This window comes from Notamacropus eugenii, chromosome 5, assembly GCF_028372415.1.
Source record: "Notamacropus eugenii isolate mMacEug1 chromosome 5, mMacEug1.pri_v2, whole genome shotgun sequence".
Taxonomy (NCBI): domain Eukaryota; kingdom Metazoa; phylum Chordata; class Mammalia; order Diprotodontia; family Macropodidae; genus Notamacropus; species Notamacropus eugenii.
In genome coordinates this window covers 196586136-196614088 of record NC_092876.1, presented here as the reverse complement: position 1 = coordinate 196614088, position 27953 = coordinate 196586136, and the positions used below count along the sequence as shown (strand labels likewise).

At 39.9% G+C, this 27953-nt stretch overlaps 1 protein-coding gene across 1 annotated transcript in view; it reads left to right on the top strand.

The window, feature by feature from the left end:
* FLT1 (fms related receptor tyrosine kinase 1) overlaps nt 1-27953 on the top strand; it is a 184409-nt gene that overhangs the window by 127127 nt on the left and 29329 nt on the right. Inside the window, exons 16-20 of the mRNA XM_072611809.1 lie at nt 8700-8806; nt 14666-14798; nt 20981-21085; nt 24920-25033; nt 26800-26888. Coding sequence (XP_072467910.1) covers nt 8700-8806; nt 14666-14798; nt 20981-21085; nt 24920-25033; nt 26800-26888 — 548 coding nt within the window. The remainder of the gene's footprint in view (nt 1-8699; nt 8807-14665; nt 14799-20980; nt 21086-24919; nt 25034-26799; nt 26889-27953) is intronic.

Genomic DNA, 27953 nt, shown 5'->3' with positions numbered 1-27953 from the left:
GTGAGATCGGAAGCTAGTCATTTAATTAATCTGAGCCTTCAAGACCTCACCACTTCTTACCTGGCCTATTTCAACAGCCTTCTCAAATCTCTTCCTTTTCCAATCCATCCTCTACAAAAGTGCCAAAAGGATCTAAAACAACTCCAAAAGACTAATGATGGAAAATGCTGCAGATATCCAGAGAATGAAATTTGGAGTCTGAATGCAGATGGAAGCAGATTATTTGCTCTCGTTTTCCTCTGTGGTTTTGTTTTGTTTCTTCTTTCTCATGGTTCCTTCCCTTAGTTCTAACTCTTTTATACATCATAAATAATGTGAAAAATGTTTAATATGAATGTATAAGTAGAGCCTATATCAAATTGCATGTCATCTTGGGGAGGGGGTTGAGAGAGTGGGGGAAGAAAATTCAAAACTCAAAATCTTATGGAAGTGAAGGCAAAAAACTAAAAAGTAATTAATTAATTAATTTTTGGAAAAGTGCCAAAAGGGATATTCCTCAAGAACAGATCCCATTAGGACAGTTAGGTAGAGCTTTGGATATAGCACCAACCCTGGAGTCAAGAGGACCTGTGTTCAAATCCAGTTTGGGACACTTAATAACTGTATAACTATGGGCAAGTCATTTAACCCTGATTGCCTCTAATAAAAACAAAGAACAGGTCTGCTTATGTCATTCCCCTGCTTAACAGATTTCAGTAGCTTCCAATTGTCTAAGGAACAAGACGCAAACATCTCTGACTGGCTTTTACAGTCCTAAATGTTCAGCCTCCCTTTCCAGACTTATTTCCCATTACATTCCATCACATTCATTCTAACCAAATGAGACCACTTGCTGCTGTCTTTAAATAATGTTCTATTTTCCATCTTTACACACGCTGGCCCTCACACCTGCAATGCAGTCCTTCCTCCCTGGTACTGACACTTCGAAATTTCTAGCTTCCTTTAGTCTTAGCTCAAGTGCCACATGGAGCAGTCAGGTGGTGCTGTGGATTGAGTCACAGACCTGGATTCAGGAAGACTCGTCTTCCTGAGTTCAAATTCAGCCTCAGACTCTTACTAACTGTGTGACTCTGTACAAGCCATTTAATCCTGTTTGCCTCAGTTCCTCACCTGTAAAATGAGCTGGAAAAGGAAATGGCAACCCACTCTAGTATCTCTGCCAAGAAAACCCTAAGTCAGGTCACGGAGAGTCAGACACGACTAAAATAACTGAACAGAAACAAAAGGCCACATGAGCCCTATCCCCCTCTCTCCCTAGTTACTAATGACCTCTCCCACAGAAATTACTTGTTATGTTTCATGTATTTACCTGTACACATGTTCTTCCCTGCCCCCTTAAATGTAAGCTGTCCCCAGTGGCTCACGTAGTGCCTGATATATAGTAGGTACTTAATAAATACTTGTTGAATTGGTGAATGAATGAATGAACAAACGAACGAATGAATGAATGAAGCTAGTCAAAATGATCTCTATGGTCTCTTTCAGCTCTGAGTCCTGGGCACTTATTCCTGGTCCATTGCCCAGTCCCTAGTCCTAGTCCATTGTTACTTCTGTTGTACCAAGTTGACACATCAATAGTAAGATTGCAAGCTGTTGGACAACAAGCATCCTAGACTTTGTATCCTGCACATTGTTGAGCATAATGACACAGTTGCAGAGATTTACTCATTAAATATTTTCTGATTGATTGGTTCATTTTTTATTTCAGTCTTTCCATAAAATATCAGGAAGAAGACTGGACTTGATCCAAAAACTTTTTTACAGAGAGAATTCAGATTAAGACTAAAGCTTATCAGAGAAATTGGAGTTAAATGAGTCAAAACTATGAAAGTATTTTATATGAAGTTTAGCTACACTTTTGTTAACGTATGTTGGCTAGGTCATTCTATGCTGGGATCCCTGAGGGAGGAGATAATTTTTTGGGAAAAGGACTTTTGAAAATTCACATTACATGAATTACATGACAAGTCAGCATGTGTGTGATAAAATGTATTTTTAAGGCCTGAAGCCTCTTACTCATCAACCTTCTGATTTATTGAGCAAAATTTGATTTCTAGATGTTGTTCAGAAGAGTTAGATGCAGTGTCTTCCCAGAAGTCTTTTATTTGCAATCAGATTCTTGTTATAATTAATAGCTTTAATTTGTATCAGCTTAGTAATTCATCCTTGTTGACTTCCCAAGCTTTTGGTAGATAGACTAAGTTTTGTGTAATAGCCGTAGAAATTTTTTTATTAAAAATTTGTATGAATATTTTACATTGGCCTATCTTGCCCAGTAGAGCTTAGGAAATGAAGCCAGGCAAAGGACTTATGTCTGAGGCTATGTTTAACAGATTTGCAAAGAGGTTTGTGCATTAGTCAGGAAGGAAACTGTCTGCTCTTTTTATTTCCTTTGAAAGGGGGTTCTTATACTCCTAGATAAAACAATGTGTTATTTTTGTATCTGAAAAGGATGAATGAACAGTGGAATCAAAGTCGCTTCTTTAAATAATCACAGGACTTGTTTGGTTTGGACAGGGCTCATGTGGAGAGCTCCCTGAAAGAAGCTTTAACAACACCTATAACGAGTAGTCAAAATAATAACTTCTGGAATAAACACGGCATTGTCAGGGTTGTATTTACAGAACCTGTGACAATGAGAGTGTGGCACATTTCTATGCAAGAGTTTTGGGGAGAGCTTGATTTCATAGTTATTATTGCAAATAATGTAAGATAAAGAAATTGAATATGTCACCAAGAATATAAATTCAACATGTTCTCATTCGTGTAGTGTAGCATTCAATCTCAAAATAGTGTGCTATTTCTACTGACAGAGTTGTATCAAAAGAGATTATGGTTTCAATGAATAATAGCCATGTGATAAACATTGAGTAGAAGTAGTCATCTCAGTAGTAACAGCAGAAGTAGCAGTAGTAGTTGTAGCAGTAGTACTTATTCATGTTTCTATAGAACTCTAAATTATGCAAAGCTTTTTATATTTGTTATTTCATCTGAATCACATAACAGCTCTATGAGGAAGGCATTATTTTTCCCCATCAATAGAGAAAGCATTATGGAAAACATGAAGGGACTTCCCCAAGGGCACACAATTTGAACTTTTGGAACTCCTGGGTATGATTTGCACAGTACGCTCTGCTAGGATCATACTGATTGTTCATCAAGGTTCACTTACTTGTCATGTTGTAGGAGGCACACACTTCTTGCCCATAAAAAGATCCCCACAGATCCAGAACAGAAGCTTTAGGCAAAACAGTGAGGCTAGCAGGTGTGCTCTTGGCATCCCCAACTGTCCCCCCATTTTATGCCCCTTTTCTTTCATTCAGGCCCCATCACCAAGATATCAAGGCCATCTCTCTCCTCACAAAAGAAAGCCTCCAAAGACCGCTCCAGAAGTGTTCACCTTTTACGTAACGGCTAGGAGAAGGCCATGCTCTAGCCAAATAACTGGTAATGGTGAGAGTTTTGGCATCAGTGAAGCAAATGGAGTCAGGAGACCTTCCTAGTACCCATCAGATCTGATCAGCCTTTTTCAGAGTATTGTGGGAAAAGTAAAAGTTTAGGAATCAGAAAAGACTTGGATTCAAATCCTAACTCTTATTGCATCCCTCTTGGGTCATTCCAGGCAAGGGATTCTCTGTTACTCAGTTCTTTTCCCTGCCTCCTATAAAATTGGGAGAACAATACCTGTAATACTTATAGAAATGTGACATCACTACTGTTCAATAATCATACTTTACTTGAGAAAAGTGGTGACCATTATCCATGTCTCTTTCTCAAGGAGCTGAATGAAGAGTTGAGTTACCTATCATTAAGGAAGAATTTTGTGTAACCACCCTCCATGATATTCTACTAAATTCTTCTTCCCTGTGGAATCAGAGTAAGCTGCTAGCCATAAAAGCGTAGCCAACTTGGAGTGGGCTTCTGGGCTTTCTAAGTGTGGGACAGTCTTGTATCCTTCTTGGTTTCAGCATCTAGAACTAGGCCCATTTCAAATAAGGGGACTATAGCACAGAAAGATTTTCTAGCTCCAGGCAGGGAGTCACTTAGCTCAAGCAAGAGTCCGGTCAACAAAATTCCAGTTTAACCAAACAACAAAAAAACAAAAACCCCATGATGTCGTAATGAGAACATGCTATGGAACTCTGCCTGAAGAAGTTCTATTTAGGACAACTATTTTAAACACTCTCAGGATGGAAGGAACTTCAAATTCCATTCAAATCTAAATGCTTTCCTACCCTGTTGCCCTTTGCAGCCCAAGATGAAGCTGCTTATCTGGTCCTCCAAATATGCAAATGAAAAAGTAAAGGCAGTTTTTGTCCTTTTTTAGTGAAAACTGTTAGCGGTCCTGTTGTCTGTGAGGCTTCCTTGTTTGGGATGTCACTTGACCTTTCTGAGAATCACATAAGCACAGGAGCTGAGCCTCCCAACTCCATAATGGTTTCAATTCCATTCCATTTGTCTAGGCTTCAAAGGATCACAGATTTAGAACTAGAAAGGACCTTAGATGTCATCTAGTGCAATTCCCCATTTTACAGATAAAGAAACCAAGACCCATCAGCAAGGTTGAGTAATTTGTTCAATAACTGGGATGTGGCCAAGCCAGGATTCAAATCTAGTTTGTCTGATTCCAGATTGAGGATACTCCATCCCTGGTATTGGTGCTGCTGTGATGTTGCACTAACACTATTCTCCCCCCTTCCCAAATATGTGACATGGGCAGGAGCGCAGAGGGCTAACTACTTATTGTGGAGACTTAACGTATGTTGAAGTTCCCCCAAAGATGAATCGTTATACTGGATGAGTCATTCAGTAGCTGTAAGATGGGAAACAGAACCCCTTCTTACCCCAAATGGATATAATAAAAATAACTGACCTACTCATAGAGAAGTTTTAAGGTACATTGGAGAGCATACTGAACAGGAGATCATAAGACTTGGGTTCGAGTCCTGAATCTGCCTTGAACTAGTTGTGTGCTAATTGCAAGCAAGTCCTTTCATCTCTGGGCACTGTATCTGTAAAGTAAAATGATGCCCCAGGCAAGAATGCGTGGAGAGTCTGAGCCCATCCACCTGCAGCGATTTTCTTTGCCAGGGCTCTGGAACTGCTTAGGAAGAGGAAGTGAATGAAAGAGTCCCTCTGCATTGTCCACGTCCCAAAATGTTTGTCTCCCTCTGCAACTTGAGTCCATCACCTCTCCATCAGGACATGGGCAGCCTGCTTTCTCCTCAGCTAGTTGCTGCATTCATCAGAGTTCCTAAGTCTTTCAGAATTGTTTGTCTTTAATGCCATGGAGGAAATCTATAGTGTTTTAATTCACCATGGCCTTCTCATTACCTCCAAATGAAAACAACATCACAACTGTACTCGTGGAGGGGGGGCTACCCGAGACTAGCCTTTCATGCCTCTCATATGGTACCAATATCTCTATGACCACATGATAAATCATTCTTAATTACTGATGCATCCCACCCCCATTTCCTCCTGCCTTTCCCATACCATGTGCAGCTGGCCTATTTCACACAATGACCTCATCAGCTCTCATTGACTGATCAGACTTAGGGTTAGTCTGGGCAGTAAGTGAATGTTCATCCTTTAAGAAAAAATATCCAGAGATTCTTGTAAACCTAAAAGTTCTATTAGTATATGAGCTATTAGTACTAAAGTAATTTTAGTATGAGCTATTAGTATTAACATTATTATAGGAAATGGGTTTAGGGACTTAAGGGGATAATACATTTCCTTCTGAATCAGTGAATATTAAAAAAGCATTCCCAATATTGCCTAGAGGCAGCTAGGTGACAGTAAATGGAGTGCTGGACCTGGAGTGAGGTCAAAATTGGCTTGCTTCCTTTGTGGCCCTGGGGAAGTCACTTAACCCCTGTCTGCCTCAGTTTCCTCAACTGTAAATAATGTCACCTCCTTCCTAGCGTTGTTATGAGGATCAAATGCTTGGTGCAGTGTCTGATATATAGTAGGAACTTAATAAATGCTTCTTTCCTTTCTTCCTAGTAATGGCTTTATGGAGAGAATTAAAAGTGATACAGTGGACCTGAAGTCAGGAAGACTCATCTTTCTGAGTTCAAATCCAGCCTCAGACACTTACTAGCTGTGTAACCCTGGGGAAGTCACTTAACCTTGTTGCCTCAGTTTCCTCACCTGTAAAGTGAGGTGCAGAAGGAAATGACAAACTCCAGTATGTAGCAAGGAAGCCCCAAATTGGGGCATGAAAAGCCTGAAATGACTGAACAGCAACAGAAACGAAAAGAGAAAGGACAGAAATAGAGAGTAAATAGACAATTGTATAGTATATGTATCAGTAACCCCTTCTCCTCTCTCCCGTTTAAATCTTCCATATCTGTGGTATTTGAATTCTTAAAGACAGTTTATAACTCTAGATACTAAACTTAGAGTTCTATTTCCTTCTTAAAGAATTTTTCTTTGAGGTTATTTTTGATTACTTTAAAATTACATACACAAACTATATTCACACATGCACACACACACACACACACACACACACGTTTAAGGCCTGATTTAGTCCCACTGAAAGGAATTTTGCCTGAGTAAGAACTATGGAATTAGACTTTGGAGGTCAGATTCCCATCTTGGGGAATGCAGTGGGAGAGTTCCCACAATCCGAGTGGGCTGCTCCCAGGGCATTCCGTAGCAAGAGTCTCTGGAGGGGTTTGTCTATAGACAATCCTGTGTATCTAGATATTATCAGCGTTTCCATCCTTCTAGGACTACTATGCTGGGTTGAGCCTATCCCCACTAAGCCACGTGGAACCCATTTGCAGCATAAACAAGGATGTTCATGTGTGTAAATACTACAAGTCAGTAAGAGACTGTATTGTGAAGGAGGAAGCTTTGGCTTGTATTAATTTAGAACTCAGAATACATTTATCATATGAATGTTACTGAGGTAGGGGATCATTTCTTTGTATTTTTTAAGAATGCTTCTAGGCTCCTGTTGTGAGATCAATCTCATAGGATTTAAGGAATCTCAATCATGATTTGACTTAAGGTAGCCTGGTGTAGCCAGAAGAGTGCTAGATTTGTCATCAGTTGTGCTGGGTTCAAATTCTGGTTTGGCTACTTATAACCACTGTGATCTTGGGAAAGTTACTTCTGCTCTCTGGGCTTCAGTTTCCTCATCTGTAAATGAAGGGGTTGGGATCGATGATCCCTAAGGTACTTTTTGGCCCTAAATTCTATAATCTTAAATGAATACAGTCAGTTTCCACTAAATTTTCTGCTTAGTTATCAATGTCTGGTGTGAAAAGAGGTCTGGTCACAAACTCTGGAAATTTGGAGATTGGTCAGTCAAGGAATAGGCAGCTAGGTGGTGCAGTGGATAGAGCACTGGACCTAGAATCAGGAAGACCCAAGTTCAAATCTAGCCTCTGTAACCTACTAGCTGTGTGACCCTGTTTGCCTCAATTTCCTCATCTGTAAAGTGAACTGAAGAAGGAAATGGCAAATTGTTCCTGTATCTTTGCCAAGAAAACCCCAAATGGGGATCACAAAGTCAGACACAACTGAAATGACTGAATGATAACCATCAAGTACAGCAAATTCTCATCCAGTGGAATGATTCCAGGTGGTATTAGAGTTTGCTAATGCCCTTTGCTTGATTTGTATGTTAGAAGAGACTCAGTAAACTTAGTGGGGGAGAGATGCATCCTGCTAAGTTGTGTACTAAGGAAGATTGCTTTCTGTGGTTTGGTGAGTAAAGGATCACAATTGTGAAAACACAAATTTAAAGAATGAAAGAACTTAACATGCATGTAATGCTGGCCCAAGTGAATTAGTAACTCAGCATCAGTCATTTGTCCCATTTTAAGTAGAATTAAGAGAGAAGAAAAAAATTTTATAAGTTCTAGGGAAATGGTGTTGTGAGGAGACTAGATTTAGAGTCACTATTCTGGTCCACCAGAGAATTCCTTGAAAATCCCAAACTGTCTCCTCTCCTCCTCTCAGAGGCATCCCTTAGACATCGGAGGCTCTTCCTTTCTTCTCTAAAAGTGTCAGTGCTGAGTTTTTGATCTCTGAAACCCTAATGGGAAATTAAGTGATTGGGAGTGGTCCAGCCTCATCTCGCTCCAAAACAAACCCACCAGAATCTTAATACCAAGATCACATCAGGAGAGTGGAGAGAGGGGAACTAAGGTTGTGTACAGTTAGTTCTTGGTTAGTACCAAAAAAAAATCCTTGACTTTTATTTAATTTTTTAAAAATCTTCTACTTTGAAGAATTTTGTGAGCCCCAAAGGAACCCTTTTAAGTAATTTTTTTTCCTTTTTCTTCAGAATTTCCTCTAAGGACCATAAGGGAAGGCTAATATTTTCCAGATTTGACACTTTAATGGTCTTTTGTTCCTGTCCTAATTTTTTCCGTTTTTAAATTTTCTCCATTGATTTTTAATTAGTTGTCTCTGGGATCAAAAAGTTTGTAAACCCATCAGTCAGAACTTCTGTGGACTATTTTATTTGTACGTTAATTAAAATAATAGGATATTATGGCAGAAGTGTGTTTGCTAAGTCATAGCGTTTCTCATCAGCAATCTCAGAGGGACGGTCCTTGGAGCATGGGGTGGGAGACAGAGCCAATGACATCTGATTTTGAAGGATCATTTCAGCAGATTTGATAGAATCTGTTTCATAAAGTAAGAAACTGATCCTAAGATATTTTTCTTTCCAGGAACTTCGGATAAATCCAATCTGGAGCTAATCACTCTGACGTGTACCTGTGTGGCTGCAACGCTCTTCTGGCTCTTGTTAACTCTCTTTATCCGAAAATTAAAAAGGGTAAGAGCAGTACCACCAGTCCTGTGTTTCCTTTCATGAACCCTGGCATCCTAAAAATGTTGGACATAGCTCGGTGGCCCAGTGGATAGTGCACTGGACCTGGAGTTGGAAAGATCTAAGTTCAAATTCAGTCTCAGACATCAGCTGTGTGACCCTGGGCAAAACACTTAACTTCTGTTTGCCTCAGTTTCCCCAACTGTAAAATTGGGATAATAACACCTACTTTGCAGGGTTGCTGTGAAGATTGAATGAGCACATAGGAAGCACTGTATAAATCTTGGTTACTAGTATTGTTCCAACTACAAATGTGTCCCTTATCAGAAGAAAACCACAAACAGATGAACCTTTCAGGGGGGGAAGAAGGGATTTTTTTTGCCCTGATAATTTGTCAAAAACACAACACCTAAAGATTTTCATTTAAATTTGGCGCTTATACTAGTGCTTTCTGACCCTCTTTTCTGACTTGAAAAAAAGTTTTTAAGTTTGAAAGAAACCCAAAATTTCCTACAGATTTCTAGAACCACATGACTAAGAGAGAGGGACTTTTAGATAGCTTTATAATGAGGTGTCATGCTTTGTACACTTGGGTATGCTCATCTCTCTCCCAGATAAGATTCTTGAGGGCAAGGACTGTCTAATACTTACCTTTGCATCCACAGAAATTAGCACAGTGCCTGATATATAGTAGGTAATTAATAAATGAGTCTTAATTGATTAATTCACACACTGATCCATTTCTTCATATATTCAACAAATATTTATAAGCACCTACTATGTACAAGGCAATGAATTATGCACTGTGGGGTAAGTCAAGTAAACAAGCATTTATCAAGTTCTTACTGTGTACCAGGCATTGTGCTCAGTGCTAGGAACAAAAAGAGAGGCAAAAACACTGATACAAGCAATGACTCACAATGGTCTCTGCCATTAAGGAGTTCACAGTCTAATGGGAGAGACAACGTGGCAACAATTATGTACCAACAAGATATATGGAGAGAATTTATGGATGATAACCTCAGAGAGAAGGGATTAAGGTTAAGGAGCAAGTTTATTTGGATTCATCAGAAGGCTGCCCTTAAGGATTTATAAGTCTGTATGTGTCCTTAAGGCTACAGGTTCCCCACCCCTGGTTCAAGGTCAAAGGCTTCATGCAGAAGGTGACACTATAACTAAGACTGGGAAGAAACCAGAGAAGATTGGATATAGGAATGAGGAGGGAGAGAGTTCTTAGCATGGGGGACAGTCAATGAAAATGTCGAGAGTCCAGAGGTGGAGTATCTTTTGTAAGGAATAGTAGTCTCCTCAAGCTAGGAGAGTTTGTAATCTAATAAGAGAACTAAGGTGTGTGCTGAAATAACCATAATTCAAAGCAACTAATGGTGCAATGGAAAGAGAATTGGTTTTGTAGTCATGGGAACTAGGTTTCTACCCCATCTCTATCTCTTACTGCCTGTATGACTCTAAGCAGATCACTTAACTTCTCTGAGCCAGCTATAAAGTGAGTAGGGCTCTAAGGTCCCTTCCAGCTCTAAGTGGATGCTCCTATAATCCTAAGATTCTATGCTATCTGTGAATCATGTCATTCCCCTGCCTAAAAATAATGCCAAGTTAGAAATATTGAATGATTCTCCATTGCCTATATAATACCGTTCAGACTCCTCACTCTGTTTTCAAGGCCCTTGATAATTTGGTCCCCATTTAGACTTCCAATTCCAATTTCCCCAACTCCATAAATTAAAACTTATTCTATAATAAGGCTCATTTTTACAACATCTCCTGAATGTCTTCCTTATTCTCACTACTGAGACTTTGCTCATGATGTCATCCCTACCTAACATCTTTTTTCCCCCATCATTCTATTGAAATTCCCCTATCTTCCATGGGTTATTGTACCCAAACAAAATGGCTCCTTGATTCTGCGATGCTACACTTAAAAACCCTCCGTACTCCCCTCTTCCCTTTTCTGATTTTTTTTAGTTAGCCATGCTCAGATTGACTTATCTGAATTGACACTTTTTACTCTTTGTTCTGAGAAAATTAGAAACCTACAAAAGTTTAACCAACAAGATTGTAATTGCCAAAAATATAAAGACCTCGGTAATTGACTAAGAAACAAACAGTTTATTACTCAGCAGTCTCAGTCATCAAAAGAGATCACAACCATAATTTTTTCAGATTGTGTATCATTATTTTCCTGTGATCAAAAATGCCTTTCCCTGGTATATTGATGAATACAGAACTGGAAGCACCTAGGCCTCAAATTATATTACATTTTAGTTGACCTCTTTAAGATTGCCAAATCTGGAAACCATTTTACCTGGTAGGGACACACCAAATTATTATTATTATTAAATGAAAATTTAAAGTTTATTCAGTGTTTCTTCTGATTAACTATAGTTGTTTATGGATCACTAATAAAAGAATTCTTTCTTTCTGGTGCTTCAGATATAATAATGTGCTTTCTAAAGCTACAAAAATAGGTGAAAAAGTGAATGGAGAACTGGGTCTGTAAGTCAGGAAGACATAAGTTCAAGTCCAGCCTCAGACACTTACTAGCTGTGTGATCCTGCCTGGGCAAGTCATTTAAACTCTCTTTGCCTCTGGAGAAGGAAATGACAAACTATTCCAATATCCTTGCCAAGGAAACCCCAGGAACAGTATTGGTGTGTCCATAGGCTCATGAAGAATCAAACACAACTAAACAACAAGAAGACCTTGTAGCTTTCTTGGCTGCCTTCTCCTTTTAGAGGGTGATCTACACGTCTGTTCATTCACCAAGCATTTGTCAAGTGTTTACCACCTTCAAAGCCTTCTGTTAAGTATTGAGATAGGAAGACAAAAAAAAAAAATGAAACGGTTCTTCAAAGAGTATACATCCTACTAGGAGGAACCTGTGTACATACCTAGAAGGAATTAATGAATAAAAAGGAAAAGGAAGTAATAAATGAAAAAATTCTGGGATAGGACAAAGGTCTCATATAGGCATTATTGCATGGGTTGATCCTTGATATGAGGAGATGTGAAGAGAATGAGCATTCCAGACAATGGCCATGGCCTTTGCAAAGGAATGGGAAGAGAGAGATGGGAAATAAAGCAGCATGATGGAAATGTGGAGTATGGAAAGAGGACAAGTGTAAAATAAATCTGTAAAGATGGGTTGGACCCAGATTTTGAGGTAGTTTGTGTATTCTCCTAAAGACAATAGGGAACCACTGCAGCTTCCTTAGCAGAGGCAGGTGATATAATTAGACCTGTGTTTTCCAAATAGCTATTGATAGTTGTGTGGTAAATCGATTGGATGGTGGAGAGAAGAACTAGAACCAAGCAAACCAATGAGGGACCAAGAAGAACGGGGGCTGGAACAAGGAAAGTGGTTTAGTCAATGGTGAGAGCAGAAGAGATAACAAGAGATGTTATGGAAGCACAATCTGCAAAGTTCACACCTTATTGATGGAGTTAGGAAGGGAGAGGAATTGAAGGTGATTCCTGAGGGAAACCCTAGAAGTTTGCTTTTAAGGCTTACAGTGTCTTTAGTTCTTCAATGTGGATCAGAGAATCCTGCTCAAAGTTGTTAGCTATATTTTGACATTGAAGGGTTTAGCCAGAAAGGTTGTTCCAATTGTTTTGACATAAAAAATATAGCACCTCCAAAAAGGAATTCACACTCGCTTATGCTGGGACACACATATCTGGAAGGTTGTGTTCTCCCAGCCCAACATGGGTGGAAAATGCATTTTGTGGCACATGCTACATATCTTTCTCTATTATTCACCCTCTGAAAAAACTGGGAAAACTTCTCTGCCTTAAGCTATTTGTCACCCATATTAATGATAACTTTTGTGAGAAGGGGAATGATTGCAAGTGATGGATGAGGTGAGCTGTGAAAGCCCAAGGCAGGGTGACTACGGACTGAAGAATGTGGATGGGTGTGAGATTTTACGTCTGCAGCCCTTTTCTTTACCAGGGTTCTGGCACTGTTTAAGAAGACAGGAAGAAAAGGGTCCCGATGCTTGTTGAAATAAAGTTTACATGATTTCTGGGCAATACCTATCAAATTACACCCAATATGGGTAGGGATTTTCCTTTCTGGTCAGTAGAAGAGTTCATCTATGAAAGTATTGTCATCAGTTTTCAAGGCCATGGATATATAATTAACAGTCATAGAGAATACACCACCTGGAGAAGGACTTCTAATAAGACAGAGTGCAGAAGTACATATAATTAAAAACAAGGTGTATTTTCTGGGCTTGATTTATGTAACAAGATAAAACAAAAACATGAAAGCAAAACATTCTCCTTGGTCTTTCTATACACCAACAGTGGATAACCTAGTGTCCTGAATAGGCATGTGGGCATGTGTTTGTGTTGGTGTTGTGCTGGCTTGTCAAATCTTGCCATTTCTATCACTAAAATATTTTTTGCACACAGCTAACACCTTAGTTTAAGCCCATTCATGTCCTCTCAACCATTACAATGGCTTCATAATTGGTACCCTTGCTTTGAGTCTCTACCCCACCCCCTTCTACTCCATCCTCCCCACAGCTGCCAAAGTGGTCTTCCTTGAGTGTAGACTTGACTCCATCACTTATTTTCCTACTCCATATTCCCAATTGCTTCTAGGATACCTGTTGTTGTTTGGCTTTTAAAGCCTTTTACAACCTGGCTCCCACCTTGTTATACATTCTCTCCCCAGTCCCCATTTTCTGGACCCTATGATCCAGTCAAATTGGCCTTGTTCCTATGTTCCTCATATATTGAATTCCATCTCCTGTCTCTGTGCCTTTTTTTAAAGAGGCAATTGGGGTTAAATTACTTGCCCAGGGTAACATAGCTAGTAAGTGTCTGAGGTCACATTTGAACTTGGGTCCTCCTGACTCCAGGGCCAGTGCCTTTTTATTGGCTGTCTCCCATAACCAAAATCCACTCTCTCTTCACCTCTACCTTGTGGAATGCCTCCCTTCCTTCAAGATTCAGCTCATGTACCACCTTCTCTATAAAGCCATTTCTAATTCCCCAGTTTCTAAAGTCCTTTCTAACTACCTTGTTATTTATTCCATGTATTACTATAGTTAGACCTGTTGTGTCCACTAGCAGCATGAAAGCTCCTTGGGGACAGGGACATGGATGCCCAGTGCCTGGTACACAATAGGAACCTAATAAATGCTTGTTGACTTGACAACAAAAATCCAAATTTCATTTGCATATAAAATAATCAGCTTATATTCCTCACAAAAGAGAGGTTTTCTTTTTCTCTCAGCTTCTCCGATAGCAATAATACCAGGAAATTATCGTGACTTCTGCGTGAGAAATATGCTAGTCGCTGAAATTCATAGATTTTGAGCCTTTACAACAATTCCCGTACTACACATTTGACCTTTCTTGGGAATGCAGAAAAGAAACAAACATCAACAATGAAGTCCCATCTGTTCTATATATTCTTGCTTGTACATAATCATTCTGTGAAGTTATTTTTAGCCATTGTTTGGAATTACTTTGTGAAAATGCTTTTCTTTTCTTTTTTTCTTAAAAAGAGTCCATCACATGGTAATTATTTGCAAGGAAGCCTGCATATGGATGTCATTGAAGTATTTGCCTGCATTGTGTATCCAAATTATAGGAGTAGAACTGGGATGAGGTTAAAGAAGGGACTCTTCTAGGGATTGCCCCATAGTGGAGTGTAAGGTTACATGTGTATATGAAGAAATGCTTTATGTACTCAGTCACATTCAATTAAGTCCAGACTGAATGACCTGAACCAATAGATGTTGCCAAGTCTTGTTTTCTAATGGATATTAGGAGTCTTTAAAAAAAATAACATCTTTTTCTTGGTGATGAGTTTGACATGTCCTCTATTTCCAGACTTCTTCTGAAATAAAGACAGATTATCTATCAATTATAATGGATCCAGATGAAGTTCCTCTTGATGAGCAATGTGACCGGCTACCCTATGATGCCAACAAGTGGGAGTTTGCCCGAGAAAGACTTAAACTAGGTAATGTATCTGTTAAATGACATATACTCAGTATGTATCTCACATTGTATGGGGGGGAAATGGGAGTGTATGTATATGAGAGAAGAGACAGACATACTGAGAGACAGAGAAGAGACATAAAGAACAGACACAAAGAAAGAGACAGAGACAGTGAAGACAGAGACAAAAAAGAGAGAAGAGACACAGAGACCAAGACGAGAGAGATAGAGAAGAGACAGAGATGCAGAGTTACAACTCAGTAGCAGTAACAGCACATTTTAGAGAATACTTTTACTAGAAGGTAGAGGTGAAATTCCACATTTCCTTTGAAAAGTTCCTTCTCTTCAACAGATTTGGAATTGGAAATTTCTTCATTCTGATGTATAAATCACCTTTAATTTCCTTGAGTTTTGGCAAAGTACAAACCAAGGGGAAAAAAATCTTGGGTGAGTGGGAGGGGTCATTTAAGTTTAGTTTCTGATGAGGGATGGGCTGTTGTTTTCCAGGGAATTTAGATGCTATAAACATGCAATGAATGTGCTTTCTTTTGGCTTACCAGTACCTCCTGCTCAGACGTCATAGTGCAAATTAAACCCCAGGCTGGCCAGCATGAAATACAAGAAAACAATTGGAGCCTTAATTACTCCTGCCCAAAAATATTTTGGTAGTGGTTTCGAAAGTTTTCCACTTGCTCCTGCGTGAATGCCAGAATCATTAGTCGATAGAACTAGGAAAACACATTGTGGATCTTACATCCTTGGAGCTTGTCATACTTTGCCTGAAAGGAAAGAGATTTCTTCATGTGAAGGGCACCTGTGGGTTTCACTGGTTGTGAGAAGTTTTATCGGTAATGGAAAGAGGTGGGAGGAAAATAGGAGGAGGAGGGAGGAATTAAACCTTTACTTGCTAAAGCCCAAACTGCTCAGCTTGTATCACTCTGTGCCTGATGAAAAACTGGTCCTGGGTTTGGCATGGGAAGAAATCTGGAAATGAGTAAAGAGTAACCAACAAGCAGAAGGATAGATAGAAAAGGCTGCTGACAGATGAGGAAAGGACTAAAACTGGAGATGTTAAAGGCAGGTGACACACTGGATGAGTTCCTTATGCAAGTCTAAATGACATGGCACTTAGCCCAGCCCCTCCATGACCTTGGCAGTGAACAAGGGATAGTTTTCCCACAATCATGAGCCATTCTTATCCTTGGTTGTATTCCAGCATTATTAGTCACAATTAAACGTGATTTCTTTAGATAGAAGATATATGTGCCCATCCATCACAAAGTCCTTCTATTCTTGACCCAGTCTAGTAATCTCCTAAAAGGAGATGTTGATAATTCTACCAGAATTCCTTGAGTGATCCTGGTGGAATAGTAGGCCACCAGGTTCACTGTGTGGGGAAACTTTCTCATCATCCTCTTCCCTCTTGGAGTTGCCAGATGTCAGAGCTTGATTGATGTCAGCATGAGGCTCTGGGCCATGCTTCAGGTGGAAGACATCTCACTTCATCTTAAGTCTGGGAATTTTCCCTTGATACTCAGAGAGGAGGGAACAGGGAACTGATTCCATAATTAAGACAAGACCAGGAAGATCCAGAGCCATTTTTTTTAAATCATGAAAGCCTTGGTCTAGTTGAGGGAAAAAAGCCAAGATTATGTATTACACATAAGGATTTTGTTGTTGTTTAGTCATTTTTCAGTCACATCTGATTCTTTGTTACCCCTTTTGGAGTTTTTTTGGCAAAGATACTGGAGTGGTTTGTCATTCACTTCTCCAGCTCATTTTTACAGATGAGGAAACTGAAGCAAACAGGGTTAAATGGCTTGCCCAGGGTCACACAGTCAGTAAGTGTCTGAGGCTGGATTTGAACTCAAGAACATGAGTCTTTCTGATTCCAGGTCCAGTGCTGTATCCACTGGGCCACTTGATTGCCCCCTCAAATAAGAATATCAAGGTCAAAAGATTTTCCCAAGGTTACATGGATAGTGATTAGTATGCCCTGATGACTTACACTTAGCACCCTACTGTGCTATCTGCCAGGGCTTGAAGTGTTGAGAAATCTAGTGGGTCTGAAACATGTTTTATCCCTTCTGCGATCACATGCTACTCAACATTTTTATACCAAGTTTCTACCAATTATTATTATGAAAATAATAGTATTTGCAATTTAAGATACCAGCTAGAGCAGGGGTTCTTCCTTTTTTGTGATAACTCTTGTGGTAGTCTGGTAAAATCTCTAGAAACAATTCTCAGAATCATGTTTTAAAATTCATAAAACAAAATGCATAGGATTTCAAAGGATATCGATTATAATGACACATAGTTATTAAAATATGTTAATTCACTGACCCCTAGATTAGAAGCCCCTGTGCAAGAGGGACCCAGGTCTCAGTATTGCTTGCTGCTAGCACTAAAGTTCCTGGGCTTCATGAAAATATGCTTTAAGCAGTTTTGTTAATAATCCTCCATTAAGATCTATTAGGGAATTTGTGTCACAAAAATTTATCACAGATGAAAATGAGGAAAATGTCTGACAACTTCCTTCTATTAAAAAAGCATTTCAAGCAGAAATAGTCCAACATAGAAGACAACCCAGGGTGTCTGGAATTTGTCAAGTGAGCTAACTATTTCTGGCTCTCTGAGGCTCATGTGTTAGCACTGAACTGGGGCACAGTCTGCAAGGGGGCAGGATGGGGAAATTGTAGTGAGCAGCCCCTTCAGTGTCCTGTGAGCCCCGGCAAGTCAAGGAAAGTCTGGGAGGAGATTCCAACATCCTGGCATTGTATATAATGATCCAGCACATTCCTAAGCAAACTGGTGGCATTCCAGGCAAAAAAATTAAGGGCAATTTCCGGGGAAGAGAAGCAAAGGATGAGGAGAATTCAATTTCAGCATGACTGGGCCTCGCACAAAAAGAGGGAATTCAGATCGTTGGGAAAGGTGCCAGTGCATCGACTGATTCAAGGGAATATCATAGCTTCATGCTGCTTTATGAGGTGGCAGTCTGCCTTCCAAATGAACAACTGAGGAGGCTGAAGTGAGTCAACCAGCTAATCCTAATGTGGGAACTGGTTTATTCTGATAGAAGCTAAGTCCCCAAACACTTGTTTAAACTGAGTGCATTGTGATGACTGAAAAGAGAATGCATGGTAGCTGCAAGTGTGGGAAGAGGGACCCCAAGGAGTCCAGGGGTAATCAGCCAAAGATTGAGATAGATATTTCTGATATTTCCCAGGCTCAAGCCATGTGTTGTACCTGCACCTCCCCAGAAAGGAGAGCAGAATTCTAGGAAGAAGAGCGTTCTTTGTGCAGAACTGGGTCCCCACCCTAACAAGAACATTTTATACCGACATTACGAAGGCATCATGATCTCGTTTGTGTGAATGTGCCTTCCCCACAGCAGACTGAACCCCTTCCTGTTGTTTTTATTCATTCAGCAAGCATTTATTAAGCACCTTGATGTTTTGTTTATTATTGTTCAGTCATGTCTGACTCTCCATGCCCCCATTTGGGGTTTTCTTGGCAAACTCACTGGAGTGGTTCACCACTTCCTTTTCCAGTTCATTTTACAGATGAGGACATGGAGACAAACAGGGTTTCAGGGTTCAAGGACTTGCCCAGAGTCACACCACTAGTAAGCATCTGAGACCAGATTTGAACTCATGAAAATGAGTCTACCTGCATCCAAGCCCAGTGCCCTATCCGCTGCTCCACCTAGCTTCTCAAGCCTAGTGCTCATACCTCTCTCTGCTTTAGTAATATCAAATAACTGTGAGGAGAAAGGATCAGAGAGAGCAGAGACTAAGAGTGGATAGACTAGTGAGTAGGTTATTACTATCACCAGATCATCGATGGCCAAAAGAGGAGATGATGAGAGCCTGAACTGGGGTGGCAGGCAGGAATTGGTAAGAGGGGGATGCCTGCAAGGGCAGGTTAGGAGCATCTGGAGTTGAAAATGTCATTAGTCCCTGGTGACCAAAGTTCCAGGAATGGGCTTTCTTAAAGTCCAGCTCAGCAGATCCCTAGACAAGAGACATGTACTTCTTCTTCAGTCCCATATTAATGGCTATCATGTATGTAATGCTTTAAGCACATGTAGCATGTACTTATATATACACTGATGCTGTGTATGTGTGAATACATAAGTATATGTGTGCATGTATATATACATATATACACATACGTATATAGATAGATAAATTTGATTCTCACAACTCCATAAAGAGGTGCTCTTGGGATCTCCATTTTACAACTGAGGAAATGGAGGTTAAGTGCTTAAAAGACTTGTCGTTGTCATGCAGATGTTTGAGGCAAGTTTCAAACATGAGTTATACTGACTCCGACTCTCTCCAATGCACCATACTGAATCCTTCCCAACTTTGTGCTGAGATCTACCAGAGGGAGTACAGTGAGGGTCAATCTTTGAACACAGAGGTATCAGAGTATGAATTGGTAATAATAGTAATAGTAAAACAATAACAAATCCTCAGTTCAATGCACCATTCTTACAAATCTGAGAGGCTGCTGTTCCATTCTTTCCTACTCTTCCTCTCATCTAATCTTTCTGGAATCTAAAAGAAGTCCCAGTTAATTTAAGTTTAAAGGCATATTGATCCCATTCTGGCCCACGTTTGAACATTTTTATATGCGTCAGGAAAAGTGCCATGCATTCTTCTGTATGCTTCATGCTCTGAAAGCCCTGCTCACTTTCAGACTTATAAAACCTCATTTGTAAGGGGGCAAAGAGTTATTGACAAGAAGGCTGTTATGTTTCTACTTGTATTTTAACCTTTCACTTGGTATTTTTCATTGTGGGAATAAAATACACTCCCAAAGTGATTTCTGCCTTAGATAATTTACAACTGATGCCAAATAAAGGGGAAGGGATGTGGGATATGTTGAAAGTAGAAAGTTTCTAACATCACAAAAGAGCAGAAAAAATTAACTTCAAACAAACAGAAACTTAGAAAAACCTGTGTCCTTTGAGGAAGGGGACAAGGGTGTGAGGAAGGAAGAAAGGTTAATTAGCTAAAGCAGGATGGAGGCAGACTGTTAGGGGAGGCTGATGGGAGACGCTGGGCAGCCAGTTAACACTGTCCCTGCCAGGCTTCACTCTGAGAATTTAGTCGTTTCCAAAGGAGTGACAGGAATTCCCAAGAGAACTCAAAAAGGACGACTTGTTCATGCAGAGACATCTGAGGGATAATTTCCATTCATCTCTCTGTGCCTCTGAGCACATCCTGCCTCTGAGTTTTCTCTTACTTGTTTATGGTGGGATGGGTACAAAAGAGGTCTAATGTAAAAGGAGATCAAGTGGTTCTGAGAGAACATTCCTAGGAGGCTTGGGCTGTTGGCACAATGGGTTGATCATTTAGCAGGACCCGGGCCTTGCTTTCCCACAGTACCAGGGGCTTCCTGAGGTTGCCTGTAGAAAAACTTGCCCTCTTAGGGCATTTGTTATAGGAATTTCACTTCAAGAAACAATTTTTAATAGACTCACATTTGAAACCTAAGTTTTTTTAATAGATTCATGTTTAGAAACTTAAGTTCATAGAACCAACATGTGGGCAAAGGTTAGAAGACCCAGGGATATGTAATTCAAAGAAGAGAAAATTGAGTAACAACTACACTTATATTCCCCAACCCGTGAAATATTCTTATACAGAAGATAATGACTACTTTGTCCCTTATTCCTTCCTCTTTAATGAGGAAAGAACACAAAGAAATTACCATCAGCTTTAGCAGAAGCAAATTAAGTTAGATACAACAAAGGACCTTCTAGTTGTCAAGGTTATTAAATAATAGAATACGTTTATCAAAAGAGATTGTAAATTTTATGGAAATGTTTATTGCTGATGAAAGATCTTAAATAAAACTTGCCTATAACAGATCACTTCTAGAGGTCCTTTCTCACCCATAAATCTTTAATGGGGGTCAGGGGGATTCATTAGAAGTCACATGAATACAGAACTGACTAGGAAAGGAAAAGACAGTTAGAAATGTGTTGCCTGTTAGGTATGCACCATCCTTTGGGACCACTTCATTAGGGGCTCCATCCAAAACCACTCTATCACACTGCTATGCAAGAAAGTAGAGGATAATTTCTGCAGCCCTCGACAGATCTAGGAAGAGGTCCTTCTCTGTTAAATGGACTTCAGTTCACCCTGTTGACTTGTCACACAGTTCAACAGTTTGTTTTCATTGCAGGAAAATCACTTGGACGTGGAGCTTTTGGGAAAGTGGTCCAAGCAGCTGCATTTGGCATTAAGAAATCGCCCACGTGCCGGACAGTGGCTGTGAAAATGCTGAAAGGTATGTACGTGTATGTGTGCGTGAGTGCATGCATGTATGTGTGCTCTGGAGATAGAACCTCTGTCTATTAGTGTCCCCCAGGGGTCAGTCAGGGTTGGCAAAAGAATGCTGTATAGTCCAAGGGTGGGGAACCTGTGGCCTTTAGGCCACATGACCCTCTAGGTCCTCAAGTGCAGCCCTTTGACTGAATCCAAACTTCACAGAACAAATTCCCTTAATAAACAGATTTGTTCTGTAGAATTTGGACTCAGTCAAAAAGCTGCACCCAAGTACCTAGAAGGCCACATGTAGTCTTCAGGCTGCAGGTTCGCCATCCCTGTTGTATACTATCTGATTGTGGTATACTTTTCTCCAACTTTCTTCAATTTCTCAAAATCCCTTCACTTATCATCTCTCATACTACACTGGATTTGTCCACAAAGTAATCCAGCACTAGACCCTGGGGAAATACACCCTACAGCCTCAAAGGTCCTTTCCCTCTCTCACGTCGACGATACTGAAACACTGAAGATTCCAGCCCGTTATAACTCGGGGCTGTGATATTTGGAATAAGCTGCCATGATGTTGTAATGGAAATTTAGCCGCTGTTCTACACATCATAAATCCCAAGGGTTTAGCTGAAGTTTGACTTACCCATAAAGTGAAGCTAAGGAAGGTATGTGAGAAAAAATTGAGTCGATCAGATCTATAAACTCTTCTATACCCAAATGTAAGATATTTCTTTACGTTTGGCAAAAAATCTTCAACAGTTTGCTAGTGTTGAAAGATATTGCTGCTTTGTGAAGCCCTCGGAGATCAAACTGGATCTCAGGATGATTTATGATTCCTTGTGCCTGACAGATTGATCATGGAAATGAAAGCTCCCAACAGCTCTTGCGTTCTTTTAAGAATAGAAAACTCTTCATTTCTTCTTTCTTCTCAGGATTTTCACATTATTTCCATTCTCAAGCAAGCTTTCTTTAAGACCCCAGGATGAAAGGAAACAGTGCTGCTAAAGCAAAACAAAACAAACAGAACAAAACCCTAGAAGGGCTGTTTTTTAAGTCATAAGAATCTCTGAGATATTATCAAGGGAAGCTCAGAAAGTTGTGGGTTCACGTGGCCCAGGTAGGAGAAATTTGAGCAAGACGTAGCTCCCAGAAGTCTTCTTCTTCTCACCCTGATATTGCCATTTAAGAAGTCTTGACTTTGACATTATTCTTCTCTCCTGAGTAAACTCATTTATTTGTTTGCTTAATCTATTTCTTTATCCGTTCATTTACTTGTTTGTTTTCAACAAGCTCCCTCCTCAGAGGCGTGATATCACTATGGCTCTCTATGGAAGCTTTGACCTGCACTGTTTCCTATCAGGGTCAGTGTGGGCCCTCTTTAGGCAGCCAGGTATACCCTGCCCATGTCACCCTTCCAGAGGGTTCACCACATTGGTGTGGGTCTTAGTACTGACACCCAATTGGCTTGGCCCTTTCTAGCTCAATTGATCCACTATCCTCAGCCTCCCCAGTAGCAGGGATCATGGGATAGATACTCTGAGGAGGCTCTGAGATAGTTTTATACAGGGCCCAACGATACTGTCCTAAATGGTGATATTTGTTCAGAAATAAGCTATCCAAGATTCACTGGGAATTTTCCTGGTGGCTTATGGGATAACACTTGTTTGGGGTACTTTTCTTAGACAAAAAAAGGGAGTCACTACTCCTGGAAACTGTCTCTCAGGCTAGCATCATGAAACTTTTCCCTGACCTGATTTGTGGAAGCCATCTGCCTCTTCCTTGGTCCTTAGGAGATGGTCCTCATTCCCTGGACACATGTGGCAGGTCCATTTCCTCTCTATCAACAGTTCAGTCTTCTCTAGAATAATCAGGCAGTCATAGAATTCTGGGCATTCCTCTGAAGAATCTCAGACAATATACAAGGCCCCAGATGGAGAAGGAAATAACTTAAGAAGTGGAGATGATGTCTCTGTGATTCTAGGACTGTCATGGTACTCTTCATTGTGATGTATTAGGAACTGGTGTGTATGTATGCATGGTTTATCACTGGGGTGGGGAGGATGTACAGGGAATCATAATTATTTTTAAGGTATTTCAATATTTATTGGATATGCCATCAGAGGGGATAGTGTTTTTATTTATCAAGCTGAAGAAAGTAAAACTTAAATGAACTTAACTTTTTACAAATTATTAACTATACTTAAAAATACAAACCCCAAAAATGAAATATAAAATTCTTTTTTTTGAACTGTTTTTGAACCCTTAGGGTATTCCTGGGCTTATACTATGTGCACATACCTGAGGAGCTGGCACTAGACTAACATTCGTATAAAAGACTTGTAGGGGAACCTGATGAGTTTCTAATATAAAGCTTTTTCATTTTCTGTTTTTTTTAAAAGGCCCAGAAAAGTTATTATGTATAATAGATAGATGTAGAGGAGGCGGTCACTTAACCCTGTTTGCCTCAGTTTCCTCATCTGTAAAATGAGCTCAAGAAGAAAAGGGCAAACCACTCTGACATCTCTGCCATGAAAACTCCAAATGGGGTAACAGAGCATTGAACACAACTGAAAAGTGATTCAACAAAAATATTGACAGACAGTGAGTTTCACTCATTTTTAAGCCCTCGTCCTTTTTCCAGTGTGTACATGAATTCCAAGGCAACTTAAAACCAACTTCTAGATAAAGATTCTAAAACTCCTATTTTATTCAGATTTATCTTTGTCATTTTATCTTAGGCTGACAGACACAGGACAGAATATTATCCCAAGGGAGAAGCTATCTGGTTTTCTTTCCCTTCTCTGCTCTTCTTTAACTGTGGGAGCTTGAAGGGATAGGATAACCTCTCTGATTTTCACTTTACTGAAATGAGAGAAATATTTAAAATCATCCCCCCCACTTCACTGGAATATTCTGAGGGTTTAAGTAATAAGTGAGGGCTGTATTTAAATAAATGGATAATTATGGACACAAAACTTTTACTGTAGATTTATTGTCAGAGGACCTGGATTCCACTCCTGGCTCTTGATCTTGCTGTCTCTATTAACATGGGTGAAGCACCTCTGGGCCTTAGTTTCATCCATAAAATGAGAAGATTGGACTAGCTAGTCAATCGAGTCCTTTCTGGCTCTAAATCTATGACCCATATGAGCCTAAATTGCTTAGCTTTGGGCATGAAGTTACATTAAGAGACTGAGATGATTTCACAGGGAAACAAAGGCTGTGATGAGAAAAAAAGCTTTACAAATGTTTCCAGAAATCGTCAGTCAGGCATCTCCCAAATACCCAAGAACCCACAGTCAAAATTTCACACACTTCCTTTTATCTTCATGGTGGGGATAGAGGAGGAGAAGAGGAGTAGATAGGGAGAGAAAATGGAAAGGGAGAGAGGGAGAGACAGACAGACAGAGACAGAGACAGAGAAGGATGGAGAGAGACAGAAACAGAGAGATGGAGATGGGGTGGGAAGGGTGAGAGGAAGAGAATTCCTTCACTTGCTGCCTGCTTCTGGGTCAGACAGTAGCACTTGGGAGGAGACTCTTTGTACATTACCCTAAGACTGAGTCAGCGCATTGCTGACTACAACCAGGTCCATTGAGAGGAAATGTTCGGTGACTAACTCCACCACTGTTCTGGATCTTACTGTAATCAAAAGGATGTTGTGTGAGGAGAAAAGGAGAAAAGAAAACATGGAGGAGACTCTCTGATTCTGCATAATGTGGGGAAGTTAGCAAGGCAGTAGCCAGTGTTTGGTCTTTGACAAACAGGGAGGGCAAGAACCTCACCAGAGGCAGGAACCTCCATTGTCCAATTGTCTTGACTCTCCCCTGCTTTTTTCAAACAGAGGGGGCCACAGCCAGTGAATACAAAGCTCTGATGACTGAGCTTAAGATCCTGACCCATATTGGACACCATCTGAATGTGGTGAACCTGCTGGGAGCCTGCACCAAGCATGGAGGTAAATAGAGGGAGATGAGCTGTCTGTTAGAACCAGGAAACTGAATTTCTCCTTTCTTGTTTAATAGGAGGATGAATCACTCTACAGATCAGGAACACTACAGCAACCTTAAATGAAAAATGCTTCTAATTTTGCCTATTAGGAGGCAGGTGTTTCTGTCCCAGGGTCATCTGTAGTGAGGTTAAACAGAAAAAGATAAAATGTTCTACTATTTAGGGAAGTGACATGTTATTGAGGACAAGACACTAGCCTTGAAGTCAGAGGTTCCATGTTCGAATTCTGTCTTTTTTGTTGTTGTTGCATTTCTTCAGATGAATCACTCAGACTCCCTGAGCTGCAGTTTCCTCATGTGTGAAAAGAGGATATTTACTTTCAGCTCATGCACCTTATTGTGATAGTCAAATGAGAAAAAAAATATGAAATTGCTTCACAGGTTATAATGTGCTAGACATTAAGCTAGTATTAGGCAATCTGCCGGATCAAACACACAGGGGAAGAGGCATATAGAGGCCTAATTCATTTTCAAGATGAATCTAAGAGGAGTTGTCTAGGGACTCAAGATGAAGCCTTGGCTGCCTGGAAAGTTGTCCTCCCGCAGGTGACCAGCCAGATTGCTCCTTCTGGGGTGCTGCCACATTTCTTCTACCCCGTCTCTGCCTCCTCCAGACCCCCATCGTATTCCTGTGTTGAAAGATGGAAAAAAGCATTTCTATTACTATGCTATTGCCTTGGCCCATGATATAACAGAGAGTTTATTTCCCAGCTTTGAAAAGGAGCTTCCAACCTAGAGTGCAGTGAACTTGTGAGAAAGTAGTCCTGACGCTCCAATTCCTGCTTCCTCATCCACTGAATCCATGACATCCACCATGTACTCTCTCTCCGTTTCCTAACTGTGTTCTTTATATATTACCTCCGTGGAGGCAGGGAGATCCAATCATGGACGTGACTTGCATGTTATCCATGTCTGAAGGTCCATGAGATCAGGCCACTTTTCTCTTCAAGGCCAACTCTTCCACTTGCCAAATTTGGTCTGGTCAGAAAAAAGTAACACGCAGGACAAACCAGAGGCAAGACTGTGAATAGTGAAAACGCAGGCTGGAGGGCTGTTAGAAATGCTTGCAAAGCTTTGCCAAAGCCCTCTATTACTCATTTGAGTGTACTTTTAAATACCTCTACTGGTTAAAAAGCCATCGTATCAACGACTATTTTTAACTGTATCTACAATGAGATTCTTAACTTAGGGTCCACAGCCTTATTTTTGAAAAAGATTTTGATAATTGCATTTTAATATAATTGGCTTCCTTTATAATCCTGTGTATTTTATGTATTAAAAACATTCAGAAAAGAAGGCGTCTATAGACTTCACTAGACTACCAAAGGGATCCAAGGCACACAGAACAAAAACGGCTAAAACTTCTACTTTGCATGAATGAGTACATCTATGGGGCTTCCCAGATGCAGCCAGAACCAAAAAGGTTGAATGAGTGAGACTGGTCAATTGAAGACCACTGAAATGAAGAAATGAGAAATTCAGAGTTTCTATTCCTTTTTTCTCTCTCTTCTTTTTCTTTTTTTAATGGTCTTGTATCTGTTTTCTTGTTAAGCTTATATTGAGGTCACCCTGTCCGTGGCACTCCTAGTTTCAGAGGCCTTCTGGGGCATTTGCCAGTACATTGCTAAAGATGGTTTGGCTTGAAATTTATCAAGTCTGTCATTTGGGTGCTTGACTTTAAGATGCTGAAAATATCTTTTTTTGTTGGTTGCAGGTCCTCTCATGGTGATAGTTGAATACTGCAAATATGGAAATTTATCCAACTATCTCAAGAGCAAAAGAGATTTCTTCTTTATCAATAAGGTCAGTAAATAAGTAAACTAATTTTGCCTGAGTATATATTTAAAGTGGGTATCTTTTTTAGGTCATCAGTGAGTGATCTACTTTTGGAGTGTTAGTCTAAAGAGTAAGAACATTCAAAATGAGAAACACATAAACTTCTCATTATTGGCAAGACTCAAAACTCAATATCAGCCTTTAAAGACTCTTCATGTTCCAAACCTTCCCAATTTGTTGCAATCCAGTCACCTCCTTGATGAATGATGTTGAGAATAATCCTATTACAATTAATTCCATAATATCTCGGAATTGAGACATGAATCATTCTAATCTTTTTCTTTTAACATAATCTAAATCATCTTAATATTAGAAATGTGTGATAATATACAATACTCTCTTCTTGAGCAAAGATAGCAGGCATAATTATTTTCATTTTCAAATGGAAAAAAGTAATGTTTAAGTTGGCTATGTCACTCACCCATAGTCAATGACAGGGTTATAAACTAACTCCTAAACCAGCTTTACCCAGTAGGTCCTACCTATTATTATAATAGGTTCACATAGCCAGGACCTCAAGGAAATTGAGCCTTAGAAATCAAACAGTCGGGAAGAAAGAATTTAGCAAAACATTGTCAACACAACCCATCACACTAATGCTATACTTTTTCAGTCTAGCGATAGAAAACCTCACTATTTCTCTAGTTTTGCTAACTGGTAAACAGTATTAGGTATCTTTGCTCATATACTGACAGGACCAATTAAAATGAAATATTTGGTAGGTTCACCTCATTACTACTAATCTATATTGTATAAAAAATGACTGAAGCTCAGTGTTTACCCTTGTTATTTTTGCGAATTTGTGCATATCAAATGAATCAAGCCCACTGAATCCTTTGCTGGGAAGCTTCTGTCGTTACCCACTGTGCTTCAAGCTTTTGACAGTGTAACAGTTCTAATCTCGCAGTTATGCATGGTGGACTGAAGGGTGGGAATGGGAATTGGGATTGGGGAATATAGTTTTTCTCCACTTATAAAGCCATTTTCTTAGTGAATCTGGTAGAAGAATATATAAAGAGGCACTAGTCAGGG